Consider the following 27,748-nt stretch of genomic DNA (forward strand, 5'->3'; position numbering starts at 1 on the left):
TATTAGATAAATAATTTAAATTAAATATATAAAATTATAATATTTTATAAAATATAATAAAAAATGAATAATAAAAAGATTTATAATTTATTTTATGATAAAAATATTAATGTAATTTTATACTATTATAATTTTCATTCTTCTCAATTTTCTTTTTATCCAAAAAAAAAAATTTCTCTTTATTTTTTATATCTATTTTCTATTCATCCAAACAACATACAAATAATTTTATTTTTTTTTATTTTTTTCTTATTTTCTTTCTTTTTATTTTCTTTTCTACATCCAAACAAAGTGTAAGAGGTAGTCAAATATTGATAAAAATAATAAATTTTATTAGTAATATAACTTATTTTATTTTTTATTGTTAAGTAAAAAAATATTATTTCAAGTTTTGATTAATTCCACTATCTCCTCGCACTCCTTCCTTTTACTGTTTTACATGCAACACAAGTTTCAAACGGGAGAAAGTTGATTAAACCTTAACCTGAAATATTTGATGAGTCATATTTGACATGACAAGGCACTGGCAGGGAAGAAAGAAAAATAGTTGCTTGAAAAATAAATTCAATAATTCATAGCAGATGAAGATCTTGATGAGATAGGTTTTTCACACTTTACCAAATTCTCAATGCACATCAACGATCTCAGTCTCAGCAATTCTTCAACACACTGGTATGCAATTTACACTCAAACAGCTTTTTCATACACTTGCATCCCACTACAACCTTTCATTTCAATATATCAATGACACTTCTCTTCTATTATGATGAAAGTTATTAGCATAGAATTATTGAATGTAATTGAAGAACATTATTTAATCCTTAGTAATTGTTTCTGTTAGGGGAGCTCAGAGATTTTATTAAGGAAATGGACAAAATTTCTGATCTGCCAAAGATAATCCTGCATGACATTCTTTCAAGGTTGCCTTACGAAGATGCTGCAAGGACCAGTGTTTTGTCCAAGGCTTGGCATGAAACATGGTCCTCATTCCCCATCTTGGTCTTCGACGGCTCTCAAGGCGGCCACATGCTCTGGATGGATAGAAAAGATCCCCTGACGATACAAGAAAACAGGAGGAAAGCGAACAGCTTCCTCAAGTCTGTGGATAGGAGACTTGTTAGGTTCCACCACCACGGCTTTGCCATCAAAGAATTTAACCTGAGTATGATGTTCTTCCATCCTCGGTTCATGCCACATCTCGTCGACCTGTGGATGAAGATAGTAGGTGAAAGTAGCAGTATTCAGGTGCTAAAGCTTGAACTTGAACTTGCTGACTGTTACTTTGGATGTGAGTTTGACTCACACGCCGTTGATAATTATTACTACTTGCCACCAGATATACTGAAAGCCAAGTCATTAACTGAATTAGTGTTGTCAGGGAAGATTAGAGCAGACAAATTGATTGTAAATCACAGAATTAGGTTCCCTATGTTGCGGATATTGTCCTTAGTTTATGTTTATTTGGGACATGAACAAGCGCTTGAAGATCTCATTTCTGGTTGTCCTATGATTGAGGATTTAGTATTGGAGCACTGTGTTGGATTGGAAAATGTAAAAGTACATGATTTGCCTAAGCTAAAGTCTGCTAAGTTTTCTGGATTTCGTGAAATTCATGTTGATGTACCGAGTCTAGAGTATCTTGAACTTGGTAATGGCAAATTAGAGTTCCCTTGTGATATCAGTATAGACAAGTGCAGAAATTTGAAGGTGTTTATTTTAGAGGCTGTGAGTTCTGTTTTTGTCTCTAACCAATGGTTGCGTGAACTTTTTGACAAGTTTCCTTTCCTTGAGACGTTGGAATTAAGTGGTTGTGTTACATCTGAGAGCCTAATGATCTCCAGTTCTAGGCTCAAGGTTTTGTCCTTCCAGGCTTGCTTAGAGTTGAAGGAAGCTAAGATCGATGCGCCGAATTTAGAGTCATGTAGATATTATGGAAACTCCAGCCACATGCCAGCAGCTATATCTTTTGTGAATTGTTCAAATCAGGTGGATTTTGATTTTGGCTTCCCACTAGAATCTCGTATGGATTTGAAAAGGCTTAGGGCATTTTTCCAGAACATAGCACCAATAAATGTTATGGTATCCTTGTATCTTGGAATCATGAGAGCTTCATCTGTAAGTGTACATTACCAAATTATGTTTTAGTCGCTAAAATAAAAGTTTACATGGAGAACTTTGATGTCATTTGTGTTGGAATTGTATTTTGGATGAGCAGATTGTGTTCAATGAAGATGTACTACAAAATGTTCAAGTCCCTTTGCCAAGGATCAAAGAATTGAGGTTATCGGTAGCTGAAAAAACTGAAGAGTTCTGTGTGCTTCTTATCAATGATTTGTTTTGGAGCTTCCGTCCTGCTATTATTTCTTTGAACGTGAGACTTTGCAGCAGAATATTCCTTAAGGTTTGTCATTGATTAATTGCCCCTTAACTCCTGATTTGATTGTCCAATGCATGATCAATTTTTTCAATGGTTTGAGAAAGTTTATGAACCAATTCTATATAGCCAACTTTTTAAAAAATTCTGATTTTTAAATTTTAAAAACTAGTTTTACGCTTAAAAAACACGTACTCTCCCACCCCCTTGACCTCTCTAATTCTAGTTGTGAATTGGCCAAATCAACAACAGCTACTATTGGAGAAGCTAAGGTGCAACAACGAGGAAGAGAGATGCTGCAGTTCAAGTCAAATGAAATGTTGGTGGCATGATTTGAAAGATGTCAAAGTCAGAAGCTATCCTGAGAAATATGAGAACATCAGTGATTGTGAAGCACTCTTGGATTCAATGCCATTAAATTTTTCTTTCCCGGCTCTTCGGCTTAACTTTCAGTTAGAGTGGGACTCGTTACAGTAAGACAACTTAAAATATAAAATTACAACTGCAATTTGTTGTGTCGTTTTTGTTTTTTTGTTTTTTTTTTCCTTGCCTTCTTATTGTTGAACTGTTGATGAACCAGTTGAAAGTAATTGATATGTTCTGCTTTAACATTCACATCTAAATTTCATAAAATGAGAGAAAATTTGATTCTGAATGGAACTTTACATTTGAACATTTATTATATATTTTAGACTTTTTAATATTTTGAATAAGTATAAACTAATTTTCACAAAATATTCTTACGTGCTTTCAAAACTTTTAACTTTTTAAAACTACAAACACATATACATAATCGTTTTTAATTTATCATGTAAAAAATGATGTATTTACAAGTATAAATATCTTCTCAAAAAGTTTTATCAAATCATGCCTTATTTTAAATTATCATATTCTATAATTTTAAAAAAATTATATTTAAAAATTAATTTTAATAAAATAAAAGTAAGAGTTTTACTGCACCTAACCACCAATCCTTACAATTAATATAATAAATAAGTAAATAAATATATTAATTAACTCAAATACTTGTCAACAGAAACTATAATAATCCTAGTATATGATAATAAAATCTAACAATATTTTCATCTATTTTTATCAACCATACATTAGAAAATTACCACATGGATAGTCAATTCGATCTCTCTTTGAGGTTTGTTATTCCCTAGACCCGTTAAAGCAAGAAACGTATACTTAAAAAGTGATGATAGAATTAAAAGCTATATAATTGTAATTCATGCAATGCTACAACATTGCCTGGTAGTTATTTATTTGCTTGGCTTGGATTTATATTTTCATCTAAACTCAACTCTTTTGGCGGCAGTACTTCTCTGTCCGGCGGGGTCCCAGCGTCAACTAATTCATGCTGCATTGAGGATTCATGATTTGGTTTCCCAACAATACATTATGAAGATACCAGGTCCAACTTCAATCGAAGACCTATTATGAATCATTGCTTGTGGTTGTTGCATCCCTAATGTTCTTCTACTATGACTAAAAGCAGAAAAATTAGCATAATAATTTTGCATATTAGACTGAGATGGTGGCTACTAGTATTATCTGATGATGGCACCATGTTTCAGATCTTGATAATCAAAACAATGTATTCACAAATTGTGCTTATCTAGTATATGATATTGTTGCCATTTAGTTCTCCTTAATTTTAATTTGGATTATATCTATGCTTTCCAATTATAGTAGGGTTTTGATTTAATTAGCTAAGTTATCATGCTATGTTATTATATATCAATTTTTTTTTCAATTTAATTACTATATTAAATTAGGAAAAAGTTTAGGAGGTCAGGAGATTTTGTAGTTTTTAGCTATCAATTAGCCATCAATGATGTTTTTAATGGTGTGTGATTGCATCTAATGGTGTAGAAGCATTCAATTTCCTTTTGATGATTAAGTGCTGGTCAGAATTTAACAAAAGTGCTGGTCCCCTAACACTCTAATAAGACGAGAGACTTACTAAGTTAATGCCTTCAAATTAAATTAGATTATATATCTTCTCATTTTATATTTTTTTTTACTTGGTGAATTACTCTTAACAATAGAACCTCTAATAGGAACACATGTACGTGTTCAAATGTAAAATATCTAAGCTTTCAATATCCAAACAATTTGATTCTCACAAGCATGTGGTTTCTTGAACTTTTCCATACATTTTATGGCCTTGAGAAACTGAAATTAACGAAATTGCGTTCTATCTAGAGAAATGCATCTTTTCAGTGGTGCAGCTTAAAGTTTTAAAGGTTGCTTGGTGTTCTAATTTGGAGAATGCGTAGATTAATGCTCCGAGTTTGATTACTTTTACTTATCAAGAATCTAAATCTTCTGTGGCATTGGCAAATATGTCCTTCGCTAGTATTAATCTTACTTGTTTCGAATTTAATGTTGTGGTTGGCAATTCAAAAATAATACCCTATTTTATAATTAGCTTTTAGAGAAATATTAGGGGAGTAATCATTTATTAATATAAACTAATATTTTATTTTTTTTGTTATTAGTATTTAGGATTTAAGATTTAGAATTTAGAATTTAGAATTAGTCAAATATTAATAAAAAATAATAAATTTTATTGGTAATATAACTTAATCTATTTTTTATTGTTAAATATAAAAATACTATTTTAAGTTGTGATTAATTCTACTGGGGTGAACATGGGTCGGGTGAAACCGGATTTACCTTGACCCGAATCTGACCTTAAATAACGATTGAGTCTATTTTTAATATTCTTAACCGATCCTAGTCCCAGTAAAATCACATTATTTCCGGGCCACACTAAAATCAGGTTTCTACTGGGTGAAGGCTAGGTTTGGTAAAGCTTTTTCAGGAGGTGCACAAGCACGTCATTTTGCGTTTGGTAAATTAAAAAGCTCAAGTCCTTGTGCTTGCGGCTTTTAAAAGTTAGGGGTGCTTTTGAAAGCACCTAGGAGGGAGCTTTTCAAAGATGGCTTATGCTTACAAAATTTTTTTCATTTTCTCGCACATATTTCCCGCTATTATATTGCCATTGAAATCCTCGTATATTTCTAATTTCTCATCCTAACTTTCACAAATTCTAACACAATCTTCATATATTTTTTATTTTTGAACCTAATCTTCACAAATTTCAATACAAATACATCTCTATCACATATTAGGTATGAACTTCTATCAATTTATATTATTTTTTTTGCGTTAATTTTGTATTTTGTCAGTAGATCTATTATGTTTGTTTGTTTTTTTCTATTATTTGAAACGGGAAGAGGTTGACCTGGTTTATGAAAACCAATCATAAAATTTTTTTTGCATGAACATTAGTCAAAATTATAATAACAACATGTATATACATATGTAAATATAGATATATAATCATAAGAGTAGTTTATTTGATATATGTGTCCTATTTTTTGTGATATGTAAAGGTGAACCAATATATATAGGTGGGTAATGGACGTACCCAGTACTAACATTGGATTACATACAAATTTTATGATACTTATATAAAATTTTAAAGTTAAAAAATAAAAAATTTATTTATTATATTTATGTTTATTATGGATTTTTTATTTTAAAATTATTTTATTTTAAAATATTTTATAGTTTAAAGAATTTGAAAAAAAAAAATTTTTTTGTTATAAACATGTTTATTATAATTTTTTCAACTTTTAAAAGCTGTTTTACCAAACACAATTGTAGTGCTTGTACTTATTAAAAGTCATTTTTAATTTGATTTTACGAAATGCACGTGCTGTAGCTTTTAAAAAGCTGTCTTTTTAAAAGACAGCTTTTATAAGCTACTTTTGAAAAGCAAAAGCTTTACCAAACCCAGCCGAAGTCCGGGTCTTGATAAAAGTTATGTCAAAAAATTATGATGCACTCATTTATAAAGAAGAAAAAATACTTATTGCAGAGAAGTTGATAATCATACTTGAACTTAAATTTGTTCAAAAATTCTAATTTCATGATTTTTTGATCTATTTTCTAATTCAACAAATGTGATTAAAAACAAAACAATAAGCTTATAACTAATATAACATAATATTAGAATTAGTTTCCCTAAAGTACACATTAAGGGTGTAACTGAGTTCGCCTTAATCCGGATCCAACTCTAAATAATGATCAAGTTTATTTTTAAAATTCTTATCTAATTCTAGACACAGTAAAATCACACTAAATTAATCCCAAAATATTCGAGTCTGAACCAGATCTTCGGACCGGCCGGGTCATGTGTATCCTAACTTCCACTATCTCCTCCCACTCCTTCATTTTACTGTTTTACACGCTACACAACTTTCAAACGGGAGAAAGTTCTTTAAACCTTAACCTGAAATATTTGATGAGTCATATTTGACATGACAAGGCACAGGCAGGGAAGAAAGAAAGATAGTTGCTTGAAAAATAAATTCAATAATTCATAGCAGATGAAGATCTTGATTCATGAGATAGGTTTTTCACACTTTACCAAAATCTCAATGCACATCAACGATCTCAGTCTCAGCAATTCTTCAACACACTGGTATGCAATTTGCACTCAAACAGCTTTTCATACACTTGCATCCCACTACAACCTTTCATTTCAATATATCAATGACCCTTCTCTTCTATTATGATGAAAGTAATTAGCATAGAATTATTGAATGTAATTGAAGAACATTGTTTAATCCTTAGTAATTGTTTCTGTTAGGGGAGCTCAGAGATTTTATTAAGGAAATGGACAAAATTTCTGATCTGCCAAAGATAATCCTGCATGACATTCTTTCAAGGTTGCCTTACGAAGATGCTGCAAGGACCAGTGTTTTGTCCAAGGCTTGGCATGAAACATGGTCCTCATTTCCCATCTTGGTCTTCGACGGCTCTCGATGCGTGCACGTGCACTGGGAGGATAGAAAAGATCCCCTGAAGATACAAGACAACAGGAGGAAAGCGAACAGCTTCCTCAAGTCTGTGGATAGGACACTTGTTAGGTTCCACCACCACGGCTTTGCCATCAAAGAATTTAACCTTAGTATGATGTTCTTCCATCCTCGGTTCATGCCACATCGCGTGGACCGGTGGATGAAGATAGTAAGTGAAAGTAGTAGTATTCAGGTGCTAAAGCTTAAACTTCAACTTGCTGACTGTTTCTTTGGATGTGAGTTTGACTCACACGGGGTTGATAATTATTACTACTTGTCAGCAGATGTACTGAAAGCCAAGTCATTAACTGAATTAGTGTTGTTAGGGAAGATTAGAGCAGACAAATTGATTGTAAATCACAGAATTAGGTTCCCTATGTTGCGGATATTGTCCTTAGTTAATGTTTATTTGGGACATGAACAAGCGCTTGAAGATCTCATTTCTGGTTGTCCTATGATTGAGCAATTAATATTGGAGCACTGTGTTGGATTGGAAAATGTAAAAGTACATGATTTGCCTAAGCTAAAGTCTGCTAAGTTTTCTGGATTTCGTGAAATTCATGTTGATGTGCCGAGTCTAGAGTATCTTCATCTTGGTAATGACGAATTAGAGTTCCCTTGTGATATCAGTATAGACAAGTGCAGAAATTTGAAGGTGTTTCTTTTAGGGGCTGTGAGTTCTGTTTTTGTCTCTAACCAATGGTTGCTTGAACTTTTTGACAAGTTTCCTTTCCTTGAGAGGTTGGAATTAAGTGGTTGTATTACATCTGAGAGCCTAATGATCTCCAGTTCTCGCCTCAAGGTTTTGTCCTTCGATGCTTGTGTAGAGTTGAAGGAAGCTAGGATCGATGCGCCGAATTTAGTGTCATGTAGATATTCTGGACAATCCAGCCACATGCCAGCAGCTATGTCTTTTGTGAACTGTTCAAATCAGGTGGATTTTGATGTTGTCTTCACAATAGGATTTCGTATTATGGATTTGAAAAGGCTTAGGGCATTTCTCCAGAACATAGCACCAAGAAATGTTATGGTATCCTTGTATCTTGGAATCATGAAAGGTTCATCTGTAAGTGTACATTACCAAATTATGTTTTAGTTGCTAAAATAAAACTTTACATGGAGAACTTTGATGTCATTTGTGTTGGATTTGTATTTTGGATGAGCAGATTGTGTTCAATGAAGATGTACTACAAAATGTTCAAGTCCCTTTGCCAAGGATCAAAGAATTGAGGTTATCGGTAGCTGAAGAAACTGAAGAGTTGTGTGTGCTTCTTATCAATGATTTGTTTTGGAGCTTCCGTCCTGCTATTATTTCTTTGAACCTGAAACTCTGCAGCAGAATATTCCTTAAGGTTTGTCATTGATTCATTGCCCCTTAACTCCTGATTTGATTGTCCAATGCATGATCAATTTTTTCAGTGGTTTGATTCGTGAAAAAACAAAAATCATTTGAAAGATAATAAAAAGGTTAAAGTAACCTTCTAAAGATTTACTAAGTTGACAAAATTGATAAATGTTAAATAGTTTTGTTTTTGTTACATAAAAGACTAACATGATACTATGTAAGATTATCATCAATTGTATTTGCCAATTTTTTAAATCTAAAGGATTTTTTTGTGAATTTTCGTTGTTAGTTCTGAATCTTTCAGTTTCGGTAGTTTGAAAATGTTTGATAACTCCATTTTCTGAGTGCTATTGTGTTAATTTATTATATATCAATATATATTGAAAAAAATGAGAAAGTTTATGAACCAATTCTATATGCAGTAAAGTAGCCAACTTTTTAAAAAAAATCTGATTTTTAAATTTTAAAAATTAGTTTTACGCTTAAAAAACATGTACCCTCCCACCCCCTTCACCTCTCTAATTCTAGTTGTCAATTGGCCAAATCAACAACAGCTATTATTGGAGAAGCTAAGGTGCAACAATGAGGAAGAGAGATGCTGCAGTTCAAGTCCAATGAAATGTTGGTGGCATGATTTGAAAGTTGTCAGAGTCAGAAGCTCTCCTGAGAAATATGAGAACCTCAGTGATTGTGAAGCACTCTTGGATTCTTTGCCAATAAATTTTTCTTCCCCGGCTCTGCGGCTTAACTTTCAGTTAGAGTGGGACTCATTACAGTAATTCAGTAAGACAGCTTAAAATATAAAATTACAACTGCAATTTGTTGTGTCATTTTTGTTTCTTGCCTTCTTATTGTTGAACTGTTGATGAACTAGTTGAAAGTAATTGATATGTTCTACTTTAACATTCACATCTAATTTCATGAAATGGGAGAAAATTTTGACTCTGAATAAAACTTTACATTTAAATATTTATTATATATTTTAGACTTTTTAATATTTTGAATAAGTATAAACTAATTTTCACAAAATATTGTTACGTGCTTTCAAAAACTTTTAACTTTTTAAAACTACAAACACATATAGCCACCAAAAAAACTACAAACACATATACACAATCGTTTTTAATTTATCATGTAAAAGATGATGTATTTTCAAGTATAACTATCTTCTAAAAAATCTTTATCAAATCATGCCTTATTGGCTTATTTTAATTTACCATATGCTATAATTTAAAAAAAAATTATATTTAAAAATTAATTTTAATAAACTAAAAGTAAGAGTTTTACTGCACCTAACCACCAATCCTTACAATTAATATAATAAATAAGTAAATAAATATATTAATTAACTCAAATACTTGTCAACAGAAACTATAATAATCCTAGTATATGTTAATAAAATCTAATAATATTTTCATCTATTTACATCAACCATACATTAGAAAATTACCACATGGATAGTCAATTCGATCTCTCCTTGAGGTTTGTTATTCCCTAAGACCTGTTAAAGCAAGAAACGTATACTTAAACTTAAACGTGATGATAGAATTAAAAGCTATATAATTGTAATCCATCCAATGCTACAACATTGCCTGGTGGTTATTTATTTGCTTGGCTTGGATTTATATTTTCACCTAAACTCAACTCTTTTGGCGGCAGTACTTCTCTGTCCGGCGGCCGCATCAACGCCGGTCCCAGCGTCAACTAATTCATGCTGCATTGAGGATTCATGATTTGGTTTCCCAACAATAAATTATGAAGATACCAGGTCCAACTGCAATCGAAGACCTGTTATGAATCATTGCTTGTGGTTGTTGCATCCCTAATGATCTTCTACTATGACTAAAAGCAGAAAAATTAGCATAATAATTTTGCATATTAGACTGAGATGGTGGCTACTAGTATTATCTGATGATGGCACCATGTTTCAGCTCTTGATAATCAAAACTTTGTATTCACAAATTGTGCTTATCTAGTATATGATATTGTTGCCTTTTTAGTTCTCCTTAATTTTAATTTGCATTATATATATACTTTCCAATTATAGTAGGGTTTTGATTTAATTAGCTAAGTTCATGCTATGTTATTATATATTTTGGCTTTCAATATCCAAACAATTTGATTCTCACAAGCATGTGGTTTCTTGAACTTTTCCATACATTTTATGGCCTTGAGAAACTGAAATTAACGAAATTGCGTTCTATCTAGAGATATGTATCTTTCCAGTGGTGCAACTTAAAGCTTTAAAGGTTGCTTGGTGTTCTAATTTGGAGAATGCATGGATTAATGCTCCGAATTTGATTACTTTTACTTATCAAGATTCTAAATCTTTTTTGACATTGGCAAATATGTCCTTCGCTAGTATTAATCTTACTTGTTTCGAATTTAATGTTGTAGTTGATAATTCAAAAATAATACTCTATTTTATAATTAGCTTTTAGAGAAATATTAGGGGAGTAATCTTTTATTAATATAAATTAATATTTTATTTTTGTATTATTAGTATTTAGAATTTAAGATTTAGAATTTAAAATTAGTCAAATATTAATAAAAAAATAATACATTTTATTAGTAATATAACTTAGTTTATTTTTTATTGTTAAATATAAAAATACTATTTTAGGTTTTGATTAATTTTACTGGGGTGTACATAAGTCGGGTGAAACTGGATTTACTTTGATCCAGACCCGACCCTAAATAATGATCGGATCTATTTTTGAGATCCTTATCCGATTCTAAACCCGATAAAATCACACACTCTTGGGCCACACTAAAACCAGATCTCTACTAGATGAAATCCGAGTCTTAATAAATGTTATGTCAAAAGTTTATGATGCACTCATTTATAAAGAAGAAAAAATACTACATTGATAACCATACTTGAACTTGAATTTGATCATAAATTCTAATTTTATGCTTTTTTTTTTATCTATTTCCTAATTCAACAAATGTGATTAAAAACAAAACAATAAGCTTATAATAAATATAACATAATTTTAGCATTAATTTAAAACATATATACCTTCTTAGTCCCCTAAGATGTACATAGGGTAGATGAAATTAGATTTGCCTTAATTTGGATCTAACTCTAAATAATGATGGAATCTATTTTTGAAACTCTTACGTGAACCTAAACTTCGTAAAATCACACTAAATTAATTCCAAAATATTCGAGTCAGGGAGGGCCGGATCTTCGAACCGGGCGGGTCATGTATACCCCCTAAATTCCACTATCTCCTCCCATTCCTTCCTTTTACTGTTTTAAATGCAACACTAGTTTCAAACGGAAGAAAGTTGATTAAACCTTAACCTGAAATATTTGATGAGTCATATTTGACATGACAAGGCACTGGCAGGGAAGAAAGAAAGATAGTTGCCTGAAAAATAAATTCAATAATTCATAGCAGATGAAGATCTTGATGAGATAGGTTTTTCACACTTTACCAAAATCTCAATGCACATCAACGATCTCAGCCTCAGCAATTCTTCAACACACTGGTATGCAATTTACACTCAAACAGCTTTTTCATACACTTGCATCCCACTACAACCTTTCATTTCAATATATCAATGACCTTTCTCTTCTATTATTATGAAAGTTATTAGCATAGAATTGTTGAATGTAATTGAAGAACATTGTTTAATCCTTAGTAATTGTTTGTTAGGGGAGCTCAGAGTTTTTATTAAGGAGATGGACAAAATTTCTGATCTGCCAAAGATAATCCTTCATGACATTCTTTCAAGGTTGCCTTACGAAGATGCTGCAAGGACCAGTGTTTTGTCCAAGGCTTGGCATGAAACATGGTCCTCATTCCCCATCTTGGTCTTCCACGGCTCTCGATGCGTGCGCGTGCACGTGAAGGATAGAAAAGATCCCCTGAAGATACAAGAAAACAGGAGGAAAGTGAACAGCTTCCTCAAATCTGTGGACAGGACACTTGTTAGGTTCCACCACCACGGCTTTGCCATCAAAGAATTTAACCTGAGTATGATGTTCTTCCATCCTCTGTTCATGCCACATCTCGTTGACCGGTGGATGAAGATAGTAGGTGAAAGTAGTAGTATTCAGGTGCTAAAGCTTGAACTTCAACTTGCTGGCTGTTTCTTCGGATGTGATTTTGACTCTCATGCGGTTGATAATTATTACTGCTTGCCACCAGATGTACTGAAAGCCAAGTCATTAACTGAATTAGTGTTGTTCGGGAAGATTAGAGCAGACAAATTGATTGTAAATCACAGAATTAGGTTCCCTATGTTGCGGATATTGTCCTTAGTTGATGTTTATTTGGGACATGAACAAGCTCTTGAAGATCTCATTTCTGGTTGTCCTATGATTGAGGAATTAATATTGGAGCACTGTGTTGGATTGGAAAATGTAAAAGTACATGATTTGCCAAAGCTAAAGTCTGCTAAGTTTTCTGGATTTCGTGAAATTCATGTTGATGTGCCGAGTCTAGAGAATCTTCAACTCGGTAATGACAAATTAGAGTTCCCTTGTGATATCAGTATAGACAAGTGCAGAAATTTGAAGGTGCTTATTTTAGAGGCTGTGAGTTCTGTTTTTGTCTCTAACCAATGGTTGCGTGAACTTTTTGACAAGTTTCCTTTCCTTGAGAGGTTGGAATTGAGTGGTTGTGTTACATCTGAGAGCCTAATGATCTCCAGTTCTAGGCTCAAGGTTTTGTCCTTCCAGGCTTGCTTAGAGTTGAAGGAAGCTAAGATCGATGCGCCGAATTTAGAGTCATGTAGATATTCTGGAAAATCCAGCCACATGCCAGCAGCTATATCTTTTGTGAATTGTTCAAATCAGGTGGATTTTGATTTTGGCTTCCCACTAGAATCTCGTATGGATTTGAAAAGGCTTAGGGCATTTTTCCAGAACATAGCACCAAGAAATGTTATGGTATCCTTGTATCTTGGAATCATGAAAGGTTCATCTGTAAGTGTACATTACCAAATTCTGTTTTAGTTGCTAAAATAAAACTTTACATGGGAACTTTTGATGTCATTTGTGTTGGAATTGTATTTTTGATGAGCAGATTTTGTTCAATGAAGATGTACTACAAAATGTTGAAGTCCCTTTGCCAAGGATCAAACAATTGAGGTTATCGGTAACTGAAGAAACTGAAGAGTTGTGTGTGCTTCTTATCAATGATTTGTTTTGGAGCTTCCGTCCTGCTATTATTTCTTTGAACCTGAAACTCTGCAGCAGAATATTCCTTAAGGTTTGTCATTGATTCATTGCCCCTTAACTCCTGATTTGATTGTCCAATGCATGATCAATTTTTTCAGTGGTTTGATTCGTGAAAAAACAAGAATCATGTGAAAGATAATAAAAGGGTTAAAGTAGCCTTCTAAAGATTTACTAAGTTGACAAAATTGATAAATTGTTAAATAGTTTTGATTTTATTACATATAAAAGACTGACATGATACTATGTAAGATTATCATCAATTGTATTTGCCAATTTTTTAAATCTAAAGGTTTTTTTGTGAATTTTATTTGTTAGTTCTGAATCTTTCAGTTTCTGTAGTTTGAAAATGTTTGATAACTCTATTTTCTGAGTGCTATTGTGTTAATTTATTATCTATCAATACATATTAAAAAAATGAGAAAGTTTATGAACCAATTCTTTATGCAGTAAAGTAGCAAACTTTTTAAAAGATTCTGATTTTAAATATTAAAAACTAGTTTTATGTTTAAAAAACACGTACTCTTTTACTTTCTTCACCTCTCTTCTCCTCTTTTTCGGCATCTTTCTTCTTCTCCTTCTTTTTTCCTTCTGCACTGCCTCTCCCTCCATATTGGTTCTTCTTCTTCTTCTTCTTCTCGGGATCACTTTTTTCAAAGTTTTTGTACAATAATTTTAAATATTTCTTTTTGTTATGTTAAAATTTTTTTTGTTAGGTTAAAAATATTCTTTTATAATGATTTTGAATGTTTCTTTTTGTTTAGTTTTAGATGTGTCATTTGTTATATTTTAATGCTTCTTTTTTAAAAATCAAGAATCATAAAAAAAATCAAAACAATTTTTTTAATCAAGACGAGCACGACGGAGGGAATGACCGATGACAACGTCGGAGAGAAGTGCACGGAAGAGGGGGCAATGGCACGGCGGAGGGAAGCAAACGTACGGCGGAGAGAAGCAAAGGTGTGGTGGAGGAAAGCGCATGCACATGCACGGAGGAGGAAAGCGCTGCTAAAGAAAGCGGTTTTTTTAGAAGAAAGATGCGGAGTGGGAAGTGAAGAGATTAGCATTTCAGATAACTTTTTTGTTTTTACTGTGATAATAAAACTGACTTTTTAGAATGAATTACATGTTGTTTTTGATCTTTTCTGAACCTCTTTATAATCCAACTAATAATTGATTATAATTGGCTCTTTATCTAGAAAGATTATAAAAAGATTTATTTACATCTCCTTAAAGCATATAGGGAAAATTATCACTATGAATATTTTTTAAAAATAGAAAGTATAATTTACGATAGGAAAAGTATAGATAGACAATAAAAATATTAAACAATGTGAACAATAGATATATTGGATGTTCATTTCACTAGGTGCATAGATGGTTATTTTAATATTAAAATTTAGATGATTAATTTGAAAGTGTAATGTGTTTTTATTTGATTGGTGGTTGTTCATGTTGTTCAAAATGATATTATTTACCTAATATTCTCCGATAGGAAAATATATAGTTAAAAGTTAAAGATCTAATTCTAGTTTGTCAATTGGCCAAATCAACAACAGCTATTATTGGAGAAGCTAAGGTGCAACAACGATGGAGAGGAGTGCAGTTCAAGTCAAATAAAATGTTGGTGGCATGATTTGAAAGATGTCAAAGTCACAAGCTCTCCTAAGAAATATGAGAACCTCAATGATTGTGAAGCACTCTTGGATTCATTGCCAATAAATTTTTTTTCCCCGGATCTGCCGCTTAACTTTGAGTTAGAGTGGAACTCATTACGATAAGACAATATAAAATTACAACTGCAATTTGTTATGTGGTTTTTATTATTATTTTTTTCTTGTTTTCTTTGTGTTGAACTGTTGAAAGTTGAAAGTAATTGATATGTTCTTCTTTAACATTTACATCTAAATTTCATAATGCATGATGTTTTAACTTTCAACTATACTATAATAGAAAATTTCTTTCAACATAAAAAATAAATTATTATTAAAAATAGAGTCCCGCTAGGAAGACAATGGACTATTTGTCATCCCAAAAGCTTCAACTGATGGGAAAAAATAACACTAATGGTTATATCTCTAATACTTCTTAAACCTCCATTGTACACATTGTCAAAATATTCCATTAGCTCTTCATACTTTCCCTTAAAAATAAGTTATTTCACACAATTTTAACATTTTATATCAGACTAATCAAGCTTTCTTGTCAAAGATTTTTCATCAAAATAATTAAATTTATAAAAGATTTTATATTAAAATAATCAAATATCTTGTTACAGAATAATCAAATACTTCTTACAACAGTACATTCAAACTATTTTTTTGTAAATAATACATAAATATTATTTTTTTTGTGACTAATAAATATTATTTATTAACTAATTAATGACTGATTTCTAATTTCTAATATCTATGTAGTATTTTGGACAGATTACTTAAATAAAATAAATAGTAATTAAAATTATTTATATACAATTTTTACAAAAAAAATATCCATATACACTTTTTTAATAATTCTGTGTAAATCGCTATAGGATATAGTAGTTTACGAAAATAACAAAAATCGCTATAAGCTAACGTATTTTTCATGGTGAATGATCAAAAATCGCTCTCAAGTGTAGGATATCTGAAGGAGGTGAAGCAAGTATGAACCGCTGGAAAGACCAGCGGTTTATGATAATATGTTTTCCGGTGCTACACCATGTAACAGATTATACACGTTTATAAAAGGTATATGAGTAACAAAGTGTCTTCTCTTTTATGTTGTTTTGGGTATATAAAATTTGTTTTTGTTTTTCGAGTACGCCAAGAACTAATGCATCACTATGACTAATTTATCACCATGCACAAGACAAAATTTAAATCTTCAATACGAACTAATGAACTAACAACTAGATCAACCTAAATTAATTTGTGACATAATTTAAAATTAAGTTGTTTTATTAAATTTTTTATAATAGACCTGCCACTTTAAATAAAAATAAAATAAGATAAAAAAGTTCTAATTTAATTTACAAAATAAATTATTTTATCTCTGTATTATTTATTTAGTTTGTACCTTTTTCTTTAATTTTTTAAAACTTAATTGTTAGGATTAATTTTTTTAATTCACAGAGAAGATAAGAATTTTATTAATAGTATTGTGATATTATAGTAAAGTAAGTTCTAGATCCCAACAAAATATATATGACACACATCTTATATTTATTTTCTATTTTTACCTACTATGTCAAACACAATAAAACACATTACACCATAAATTTATTGTTAGTGTTTGGTGTTTTATTGTGTATGATATGGTAGATGAAAATAGAAAACAAATGTGAAATGTGTGTCATGTATATTTTGTTGGGGTCTAGAACTTGTACTATAAAGAAAAGCAAGCTATATACAAACAAAACTACATGCGACAAAAAAAATAGAATTAAAACTGAGATTTCATTCCACACACAATGTTAAATACAAATTTAATAATAAAAATAAAGTGGTAAAATATAAAAAAATTTCCTATTATAAATGATTTTATTTTGATATAAACTTTTATTTTGATAAAAAAAAATCGTATAAACTTTTTAAATGATTTTATTTTAATATAGCAATCAAACCAATGTTCTTTTATTTTTTTATATTAAAATATAAAAAATATAATACTTGACAAAATAAAATATGTTAATTCTTTAATTTAGAGTTTATTCAGGATTAAGTTAAATATGTACCTGCCCTATAGAGTCACATTGCTATTAATATCACAATGCTATTAACAAAATTCTTATTTTTTCTATGGATTAAAAAATTAAATCTAACAATTAAATTTAAAAAAATTAAAGAAAAAAGTATAAACTAAATAAATAATATAAAGATAAAATAATTTATTTTGTAGATTAAATTAGAACTTTTTTATTTTATTTTATTTTTATTTAATGTAATAGGTCTATTATAAAAAATTTAATAAAACAACTTAATTTTAATTCATGTCATTAATTAAGTTAGATTAGTCTAATTATCAACTCATTAGTCCGTATTGGAGATTTAAATTTCGTCTTGTGATTTATACTTGTTTTACCTCCTTCGTCTGATCATTCACATGCCGCATGAAAATCCAACAGTTTACGTTGAATTATAAATAAGTGTATATAGGTAACTTACTCTAAAAATAATGTATTTACAAGTATAAATATATTCTCAAAAATTTTTATCAAATCATGTCTTATTTTAATTTGTCATATGCTATATTTTTTAAAAAATTATATTTAAAAATTAATTTTAATAAACTAAAATAAGAATTTTACCTCAGCTAACCACCAATTTTTACAATTAATATAATAAATAAATAAATAAATATATTAATTAACTCAAAAACTTGTCAATAGAAACTATAATAATCCTAGTATATGTTAATAAAATCTAATAATATTTTCATCTATTTATATCAACTATACATCAAAAAATTACCACATGCATAGTCAAATCAATCTCCCCTTGAGGTTTGTTATTCCCTAAACCTGTTAAAGCAAGAAACGTATACTTGATGATAGAATTAAAGGCTATATAATTGTAATTCATACAATGCTACAACATTACCTGGGGTTATTTATTTGCTTGGCTTGGATTTATATTTTCACCTAAACTCCACTCTTTTGGCAGCAGTACTTCTCTGTCCACGGCGGCATCAACGCCGGTCCCAGCGTCAAGTAATGCATGCTGCATTGAGGATTCATGATTTGGTTTCCCAACAATACATTATGAAGATACCCAGGTCTAACTGCAATGGAAGACCTATTATGAATCATTGCTTGTGGTTGTTGCATCCCTAATGTTCTTCTACTATGACTAAAAGCAGAAAAATTAGCATAATAATTTTGCATATTAGACTGAGATGGTGATGAGTAGTTCCTAAATGCCCTCCTAAGTCCTAAAGCTTAGCTATTGGAGAATTTCTTGTTACACGAATATTTTTTTAGTATATGTTAATTACTACAACAACCAAGGCTCATCCATAAAATTCTTTGTCCTACTTTTGAACTTATTTTTGTCTCCTCTCATTGATCATAGGATAGACTGGCCTTGATGAGGAGCTATACTTGGAATTTGAATCCAATAGAGCAAACCAGCGTGCCATTGGTGAATTGTATTGCTTTTAATTATTAATAAACAAAATAATAATTTATAAAATAGAGAATAAATTTAATAATTAAATAATATATAAAAGATTAAGTTATAGTTAAAATTAAATAAAAAATATTTATTAATTATTAAAAAACTTAAAAAATATATATTTTGTCTTAGACCATCCAATCCTATGTTCACTTTTTGTATGTTTCTACTTCCTACTCTTAACAATAGAACCGCTAATAGGTACATATGTAGGTTTTCAGTTTGATTCTCACAAGCATGTGGCTTCTTGAGAAACAGAAATGAACGAAATTGGATTCTATCTAGACATATGCATTTTTTCAGTGTGCAACTTAAAGTTTTAAAGATTGCTTGGTGTTTTAATTTGGAGAATGTATGGATTAATGCTCCCAGTTTGATTATTTTTACTTATCAAGATTCTAAATCTTCTGTGGCATTGGCAAATGTGTCCTTTGCTAGTATTATTCTTACTTGTTTCGAATTTGATGTTGTGGTTAACAATTCAAAAATAATACTCTATTTTATAATTAGCTTTTAGAGAAATATTAGGGAGTAATCTTTTATTAATATAAACTAATATTTTATTTTTGTACTATTAGTATTTAGGATTTAAGACGATTTAGAATTTAGAATTATTCAAATATTAATAAAAAATAATAAATTTTATTAGTAATATAACTTAGTTTAATTTTTATTGTTAAATATAAAAATACTATTTTAAGTTTTGATTAATTTCACTATCTTTTACTGTTTTACATGCTACACAAGTTTCAAACGGGAGAAAGTTGATTAAACCTTAACCTGAAATATTTCATGAGTCATATTTGACATGACAAGGCACTGGCAGAGAAGAAAGAAAGATAGTTGCTTGAAAAATAAATTCAATAACTCATAGCAGATGAAGATCTTGATGAGATAGGTTTTTCACACTTTACCAAAATCTCATCAGTCTCAGCAATTCTTCAACACACTGGTATGCATTTTACACTCAACTTTTTCATATACTTGCATCTCACTAGAACTTTTCATTTCAATATATCAATGACTTTGAATGTAATTGAAGAACATTACTTAATCCTTAGTAATTGTTTCTGTTAGGGGAGCTCAGAGGTCTTATTAAGGAAATGGACAAAATTTCTGATCTGCCAAAGATAATCCTCCATGACATTCTTTCAAGATTGCCTTACAAAGATGCTGCAAGGACCAGTGTTTTGTCCAAGGCTTGGCATGAAACATGGTCCTCATTCCCCATCTTGGTCTTCCACGGCTTTGACCAAGGCGTGTTCTTGCGCTTTGAGGATACAAATGATCCCCTGAAGATACAAGATCACAGAAGGAAAGTCAGCAACTTCCTCAACTCTGTGGACAGAACACTTGTTAGGTTCCACCACCACGGCTTCGCCATCAAAGAATTCAGCCTTAGTATGACGTTCTTCCATCCTCAGTTCATGCCACATCGCGTCGATCGGTGGATGAAGATAGTAGGTGAAAGTAGTAGTATTCAAGTGCTAAAGCTTAAACTTAAAGTTGTTGACTATTGCCGTGGATTTGAGTTTGACTCTGACACGGTTGATAATTATTACTGCTTGCCACCAGATGTAGTGAAGGCAAAGTCATTAACTGAATTAGAGTTGTCAGGGAAGATTAGAGTGGATAAATTGTTTGTAAATCACAGAATTAGGTTCCCTATGTTGCGGATATTGTCCTTAATTGATGTTTATTTGGGACATGATCAAGCCATGGAAGATCTCATTTCTGGTTGTCCTATGATTGAAGACTTGAAATTGGAGCACTGTGTTGGATTGGAAAATGTAAAAGTACATGATTTGCCTAAGCTAAAGTCTGCTAAGTTTTATGGATTTCGTGAAATTCATGTTGATGTGCCAAGTCTAGAGTATCTTCATCTTGGTAATGACGAATTAGAGTTCCCTTGTGATATCAATATAGACAAGTGCAGAAATTTGAAGGTGCTTCTTTTAGAGGCTGTGAGTTCTGTTTTTGTCTCTAACCAATGGTTGCTTGAACTTTTTGACAAGTTTCCTTCACTTGAGAGGTTGGAATTATGTGGTTGTATTACATCTGAGAGCCTAATGATCTCCAGTTCTAGGCTCAAGGTTTTGTCCTTCTGGGCTTGCTTAGAGTTGAAGGAAGCTAAGATCGATGCACCGAATTTAGAGTCATGTAGATACTTTGGAACTCACAGCCACATGCCAGCAGCCATATCTTTTGTGAACTGTTCAAATAAGGTGGAATTTGATGCTGTCTTCGCAATCGAATTTCGTCTGGATTTGGAATGGCTTAGGGCATTTTTCCAGCACATAGAACCAAGAAATGTTACCTTGTCTCTTAGAATCATGAAAGATTCATCTGTAAGTGTACATTACCAAATTCTGTTTTAGTTGCTAAAGTAAAACTTTACATGGAGAACAAGTAGTTGCTGTTGTAAGTTTAAGCTGTTTTTGTCTATGCTCTATGTTTATGAATGGAGGAATGCTTGTGTTTGTTAATAGTTTAGCTCTAAATCCTCTTAATATCAGCCATTTATAAAACTTAGTGGTGTATCTTCACCCCCACCCCCTAATAGTTAGAAACTATGTGTATTGTTTGCCAATAGCGCCTTCATCTTCAATTTGTTTATGACAATAGTCTCTTTCCCTAAATACTCCTTTTTTTTTTAATTTTAAATTAGCTCCAGGTCAAATAACTATGATCTTCAATTTTGGAAATAAATGATTGAGCAATATTCTCGTTTCTTTTCACTCATTTTTGTTTTCCTAAGAATGTCAACTATTTCATGGTCTATAAATAATTTTGGTGGAGCCTTGTATTGGATAGTGGTGTAAAAAGTGGTTGCAGATTGCAACTTCTCCTCAGTATTCTGGTTGTATTATGATTTCTTGTTTTGATCATCTTGGACTTTGTGTTATCCCACTTAAGATAATTAGATGAAGATATGTTAATTTTTCTTATGTTCACATCAACATAGATCTTCTTTAATCCTAACATAAATAGTCCGTAGGTCTAATTGCTGGACAGTTGCTCCTTCCCTTCCCCTCCCCCCCCCCTCTTCCCAGTTGCAAAATACAGAGCAATTGTGTTTATGGTATGATAAAGTTATATGTAACATCGTATTAGTTGTCCATTTATGCATGATACCACATTTTTCCTTAGATAGTTAAATGTCACTTTTTTGCACTCGAATTTCTTATTAAAATGATACCCGCTTGGATTGATTACCATTGAATGAATGTTTTGGTGTTATTAATAACCGAGGGTCCAATGTGATGTCACATTTACCCATCTTAAGACCAAATGGTTGTTTTTATATCTATATTCTGTTATTAAACTCGAGTTAACTCTGATAATTAGGTTCTGTAATCGAGTTTACAATTCTAATGTAAATGCTTACAAGCTTCTGATTCCTCATGTAAACTGTTATGAGTTTAGTTTTATGATTCATGTGTTTGATTACCGGACTATTGAGGCCGAATACTATTGGGCGAGCCTTATTGTCTATGGAACATTGAATTTTATTCTTTTATTTGTTCAAATTTAACTTGTGCTTATTTGAGTCATACACTAGTTTCATTCTTTAATATCTGATTTTTCTTTTCTTTCTTTCCAGGGACATACTGCTGGCCTTTTCAATTTGGGAAATACCTGTTATATGAACTCAACATTACAATGTCTCCATTCTGTGCCAGAGTTGAAGTCAGCTTTGATTCAGTGAGTCCTTTCTGAGGGAACATTAGTTGGCAACTTTCTTTCATGCATTTATGGCCTATACCTGAACAATGTATGCAAACTCTCCTGGACTCAGGTACTCACATTCAGGAAGGAACAATGATGTTGACCAGTCTTCTCATCTGTTGACAGTTGCTACCCGTGACTTATTCAATGAGCTTGATAAAAGTGTCAAGCCTGTGGCGCCAATGCAATTTTGGATGGTACATTATCTAACTAGACTGCTGCTATATTTTTTAAGAATCTTTTTTATTTCCATCCTTATATGTTATGATGTCATACGATTTTGGGATGACCTTTTTTCCTTTCTATATTGGAATGTTACAATATCTATCCACAATAGTGCATATTTGAAGTGCTAGTAACACATTGGTTTTGGATAGATATCTTTAGAATTCTGGTTCAAACTTCTGGTTTCAATTCAGTTGAAAGCAATTTGTTTATGATTTTATAATAGTACATTTGAAATTTCATAATATGTATTAGGTTGATTATTGTTGAAATTCTGATACAAATATTTGGATACTTGTTATTGTGGTACTTTTGTGATGAATTGATTTCTATTCATTTGGTATACATTAGACCTCTTGAAAGAGTAATATTGCTGTTTTTTGTTTCATTATTGTAAGATTTTATAATCAGTTACTCTTTGCTTCATGGGAAATAAATTGTGGGATATTCTTGAATTATCCAAAGTAGTGCTTTTTCCATTGAATAGGCATTGAATGAGCCTTTCCTTTAATGGTTGGGAGAAGACTCCGTTAAATATGATTTCTGCGTACTGTCTATCCTTCAGGATGGAAGTCTTTCTGTAGGACCCGTCTTTTATAGTTCCCCATATTTATCACCTCTGCTTATGTTTTGAAATCATTGTTTATCATTTTCCATTTCTTGTGATATTTCATGAGGATAAGTTGCTCTCATTGTGAATTGAAACTCTTTCTTCATATATTATATGTATTTTAATACCTGGTTATTGTTTTATTCATGTTTCATTATGATTGATGGAAAGTGATTTTGTTCTGATTTGTTAATGCATTTCCAGTTATTGAGGAAGAAGTACCCTCAATTTGGCCAGCTGCATAATGGAGTGTTCATGCAACAGGTTTATATGTAGAATGTCACTTTGTTAATTTAGTTTAGTTTAGTTTTTTTAAAATAAATGACTCATGTTATTTTCCATGTCAAACAGGATGCTGAAGAATGTTGGACACAACTTCTATATACACTTTCTCAGTCTCTAAGATCTAATGGATCTAGGTAATTTTGCCCTTGCTTTTCAGTAACTAAATGCAATTGCTGCAATTCTTGTAACCATATTTATTTGTGACGAAGGTCAACTTGTAAAAATTTAGATTTTATCTAGAATCAGAAGTTGTAAAATTGTAAATTGTAGAATTGTGACACAGATGGAAAACATGAATAATAAATGAACAAAATATTACATTTTTATACAAGATATCATAAATAATCACGTTTGACATGATTAAACTTGAAATAAAATGCACAATTCTTCATTAATAATTCCATTGTCACATAGCTTTCAACACAGGTAATAAAACAGAAATATATAATTATCCAACAAATTATCACTTAAAAATAAGGAGTTAGGAGTGATAATATAACATATTTTTGAGGAGAAGGATGGTATGAACAGAACATAGCACAGCCGAGGAACGAAGGCGCAGAGCATAAGAAAGACTACAGCAATTGCACAAATAATGGTGGCGATTGTGCTGCTACCAAAGAAGATATAGTCATGTAGAAAAGAGAATACTTGCAACCCTGCAACCAACGGGGAGAGATAGGAGAAGAGAGTTCCCTTGTTAATAATACTGTTTCTTCCCCCAAAGAAGTTTTATATTAGTATATGTACTATTGAGGCTCTATTTTTGTTTTCAAATCCTTGCCCTTCTGTCTTATAAATGAACTCTGGTCCTACTAGCTTAAAAAAGTTATGTGCTACATGTTTAAAAGAAGTCTTCATTTGTATGTTACTTGTTTGTTTTCCATGCACCTATTTCTTTCATGAATACTCTACTTCTATTTACATGTTATCTTTTCTCAGTGAAAATGCTGATGCTGTGAAGGCTCTTTTTGGCATAGAACTTATTAGCAGGTATACATAGACCTTATTGTGGAATGGTTGGCCTCTAATGTTCTATAGTAATCGTATTCGTAATGTATTGTGAGATTATTTTTTTTTACCTCTTATTAGGATTCATTGCCAAGAGAGTAACGAAGAAAGCTCAGAAACAGAATCTGTTTATTCACTTAAATGCCACATATCTCAGGAGGTGAACCATTTGCATGAAGGAATAAAACAAGTAAGGGTTATTTAATAAATTGCAGGAATGAGGCCTCTGTTTTTCCATAGACAATCCTGTTCATATTTTTAACTAAAGAATGTATTTTCACCTTGCAAGTCTGTGCCCTCTTTTTATGCTCAACTTGTTCTGTCAGCCATGATAGTGTTCTTGATCTGTTTATCTCTTCTCTCCGATTTCCTTGGAGCCTCTTTCTTGCTTAAAGCTACTGCTGATAATTTTGTTTTTGATTATTAAGCTGAATACTATTTCATTGGTTAAAGTGCAAATATACAGGGGGTTTCTGAAAATTACATTAAATTCAAGATATTATTTTTCTATGGTTCTGTTCAATCTTTACTGCTGTTGGCCTGTTGCTGTTCATCCATGATTTTTGCTTATTATGCCAAACAAGTAACTTCAAATGTAGACATTCATGCCAAAATTAAGAGTACACTTCCACCAAGAGATTTCTAGTAAAAAAATATTTCTTGGTCATGAATAACCCAAACAATGATTGTGATGTCGACTGATTAGAATTAGAAATGCTATAGTTAGAACAACATAATTCGTGTGTACAAATTTTAAACTGTTTGAATGTAGTGGATTCTACGCAATTTTTCTTTATGATGAATGATTCCTCTATTTGTTAACCCAGCTGACTTATGCAGGGATTAAAATCAGAATTGGAGAAAGCTTCCCCTGCTTTGGGCCGTAGTGCTAACTACTTGAAGGAATCACGCATCAATGCCTTGCCAAGGTTGGCATTCAGTTTTGGATATATTTCTTACATTTTGGCTTTTGTTTACTTTAGTCTACATTTTAATGTAGCATAATTTAGCCTCCATTGTATTAGGGTGTAGTTGTATTTTCCCTTGGTATACGATAGTGCATCTCGTGGTTGAGCTTCATTTCTTCATTGCTAATTGCTTAAGGGGGGCAAATCTGAGATCAATTTCAACTCTTTCTTTTTGAAGGTATTTGACAGTTCAGTTTGTCCGTTTTTTCTGGAAGAGAGAGTCCAACCAAAAGGCCAAGATTTTGCGGGTATAGCTCACTATCTTTCCCTTTTTGTGTACTTATGGATAGAGCTGGTGCTGGTTTGATATTGTTAACTAATTTACATTATATTTGTGAATGTGCTTGGCTATCTCAGAAAGTGGATTATCCTTTGGAGTTGGATGTTTATGACTTTTGTTCTGATGATCTTCGCAAAAAGTTGGAAGCCCCAAGAAAGGTTTACACACTGTTTTTTCATTTGAAAATTCTGGTTGTTCTGGTATTTGCTTTACGAAAATGTGTGGTCTATGTTCTCACTCTGGGCATTTTACTTTAGCTCCTAAGAGATGAGGAAGGAAAAAAGCTTGGTCTGAAAGGCAGTGAGAAAAGCTCAGTTCAAAAGGATAACGATGAAAAAATGGCAGATGCAGAGGTGAGGAAACTTAGACTCCCATTCCATACCATATGACACACATACCTTGTTGTGCATAAGTAGCTACAAGCCATATACTTCATTTGTTTCATTGATTCAGGGATCTTCAAATGGAGGAGGCGAGCCATCTGTAGCTCCAATGGAAGAGGGTAAAATTGACCACATTCCTCTTTCTGCTATCTTCTTCCTTTCCTTTTTGTTTATTTTTCCCTGTTATCAATCCTCTATCTGCTTCTGACACTCATTGTCTGTGTCCATAGGTGAAAAAGCTACGCAGATGACTGGAATATATGATTTGGTTGCCGTATTGACCCACAAGGGTAGAAGTGCTGATTCGGGGCATTATGTTGGTTGGGTCAAGCAAGAAAATGGTGTGGATCTTGGATAACACATTATGTTCTTGATTTTTTTTTCCTCCATGTCTTTTCAAAGTAACTTAATAGTTATTTTGTTGTTTGTAGGGAAGTGGATAGAGTTTGATGATGACAACCCCAAACCCAGAATAGAAGACGACATCACTAGACTATCTGGAGGAGGTGAGAATATGCAGAATTAATGTGTGGATATGGATAATATGAAAAAATTATCTATCATCCCCTTTTACAATTGAGCCTATCATACCAAGTAAAAAACGAATTTGCATGAGTTCCTCTTTCTTTTTCTTCCTTCACCGGCTTAGCTCAATCATTATAGTTTAATCCATCCTTTTCTTCTCGTTATTATTTGTGGGTGAGATAATAGATTAATAATAAATTGTTATATGATGTTTGTCTCTAGGTGATTGGCACATGGCTTACATAATCATGTACAAGGCTCGTGTTGTATCTGTTTAATTGTTCGGAGAAAGAGTCCATTTCCTGTCTTTTGTGAGATTCAAGGATTGGTGTAAAAGGATGGTATACGGTTGTTTATATTTAAGATTCAAGGATTGTGTAAAAGAATGGTCTGTTCTTTGCTTGTATTTTACCCATGAGGTTGATATTAGTTAGTATTTTTTACTTGTTGAATTAGCCATTGTATTTTTAATTTATTTTTAAAATGGATATATAAGGATTTGAACCGAAATTTTGTTGGTGACTGTTCTCCTTAACTCCCGAGAGCTCTGATAGATCGAAGTTATATCTCTAGGACAAGCATGTTTGCATTTATTTTTTTTTTTTTTGCCCTTCCAGTCAAGGTCACCATTTCATATCATAAACAAGGTGTATAGAATCATCAACATTATAATGTATCAAAGTCGGTTGTCAGGCTTGGGTTTCACTTGGTTTGGTGTTTTGTTTGCCGCCGGCGGAAGCGGGGAAGAGGGAGAGTACATTAATGACAAACTTGATTGCTAGCTACCAC

At 31.7% G+C, this 27,748-nt stretch overlaps 4 protein-coding genes across 12 annotated transcripts; all 4 read left to right on the top strand.

Moving 5' to 3' along the window:
• The first annotated feature begins 227 nt into the window (after positions 1 to 227).
• LOC112776320 (FBD-associated F-box protein At5g60610) lies at positions 228 to 4,032 on the top strand. 3 transcript variants are annotated; one of them, XM_025820436.3, is made up of 5 exons: positions 228 to 672; positions 852 to 2,115; positions 2,216 to 2,401; positions 2,627 to 2,847; positions 3,696 to 4,032. In XM_025820436.3, the coding sequence occupies exons 2-5, from the start codon at positions 868 to 870 to the stop codon at positions 3,754 to 3,756; spliced, it is 1,716 nt and encodes a 571-aa protein (XP_025676221.1). In that variant the 5' UTR covers positions 228 to 672; positions 852 to 867; the 3' UTR covers positions 3,757 to 4,032. The 3 variants fall into 3 exon arrangements, with proteins under 3 accessions (XP_025676221.1, XP_025676220.1, XP_072083763.1); XM_025820435.3 differs by having other exon boundaries at positions 440 to 672; positions 842 to 2,115; XM_072227662.1 differs by having other exon boundaries at positions 460 to 672; positions 921 to 2,115.
• Positions 4,033 to 6,628: 2,596 nt separating this feature from the next.
• LOC112776321 (FBD-associated F-box protein At5g60610-like) lies at positions 6,629 to 10,609 on the top strand. Of its 2 annotated transcripts, none has more exons than XM_025820439.3 (5): positions 6,629 to 6,875; positions 7,044 to 8,320; positions 8,421 to 8,606; positions 9,154 to 9,382; positions 10,259 to 10,609. In XM_025820439.3, exons 2-4 carry the CDS (start codon positions 7,070 to 7,072, stop codon positions 9,376 to 9,378), a joined length of 1,662 nt encoding a protein of 553 aa, XP_025676224.1. In that variant the 5' UTR covers positions 6,629 to 6,875; positions 7,044 to 7,069; the 3' UTR covers positions 9,379 to 9,382; positions 10,259 to 10,609. The 2 variants fall into 2 exon arrangements, with proteins under 2 accessions (XP_025676224.1, XP_029151472.1); XM_029295639.2 differs by having other exon boundaries at positions 6,703 to 6,875; positions 7,054 to 8,320.
• Positions 10,610 to 11,839: 1,230 nt separating this feature from the next.
• On the top strand, positions 11,840 to 15,691 carry LOC114923991 (FBD-associated F-box protein At5g60610). Of its 6 annotated transcripts, none has more exons than XM_072228105.1 (4): positions 11,840 to 12,097; positions 12,344 to 13,538; positions 13,639 to 13,824; positions 15,350 to 15,691. In XM_072228105.1, exons 1-4 carry the CDS (start codon positions 12,054 to 12,056, stop codon positions 15,569 to 15,571), a joined length of 1,647 nt encoding a protein of 548 aa, XP_072084206.1. In that variant the 5' UTR covers positions 11,840 to 12,053; the 3' UTR covers positions 15,572 to 15,691. The 6 variants fall into 6 exon arrangements, with proteins under 6 accessions (XP_072084206.1, XP_025676231.1, XP_025676229.1 ...); XM_025820446.3 differs by having other exon boundaries at positions 11,842 to 12,097; positions 12,265 to 13,538; XM_025820444.3 differs by lacking the exon at positions 15,350 to 15,691 and adding an exon at positions 14,643 to 15,013 and having other exon boundaries at positions 11,842 to 12,097; positions 12,265 to 13,538.
• A 4,064-nt stretch (positions 15,692 to 19,755) lies between these two features.
• LOC112776323 (uncharacterized) lies at positions 19,756 to 27,469 on the top strand. The gene is made up of 16 exons (XM_025820440.3): positions 19,756 to 19,895; positions 20,021 to 21,291; positions 22,548 to 22,648; positions 22,743 to 22,869; positions 23,712 to 23,771; positions 23,859 to 23,926; positions 24,735 to 24,785; positions 24,885 to 24,993; positions 25,644 to 25,732; positions 25,950 to 26,019; positions 26,129 to 26,209; positions 26,309 to 26,404; positions 26,505 to 26,553; positions 26,665 to 26,775; positions 26,866 to 26,940; positions 27,182 to 27,469. Exons 2-16 carry the CDS (start codon positions 20,047 to 20,049, stop codon positions 27,235 to 27,237), a joined length of 2,388 nt encoding a protein of 795 aa, XP_025676225.1. The 5' UTR covers positions 19,756 to 19,895; positions 20,021 to 20,046; the 3' UTR covers positions 27,238 to 27,469.
• Positions 27,470 to 27,748: the final 279 nt, after the last annotated feature.

Source organism: Arachis hypogaea, chromosome 19 (assembly GCF_003086295.3).
Source record: "Arachis hypogaea cultivar Tifrunner chromosome 19, arahy.Tifrunner.gnm2.J5K5, whole genome shotgun sequence".
NCBI classification, from domain to species: Eukaryota; Viridiplantae; Streptophyta; class Magnoliopsida; order Fabales; family Fabaceae; genus Arachis; species Arachis hypogaea.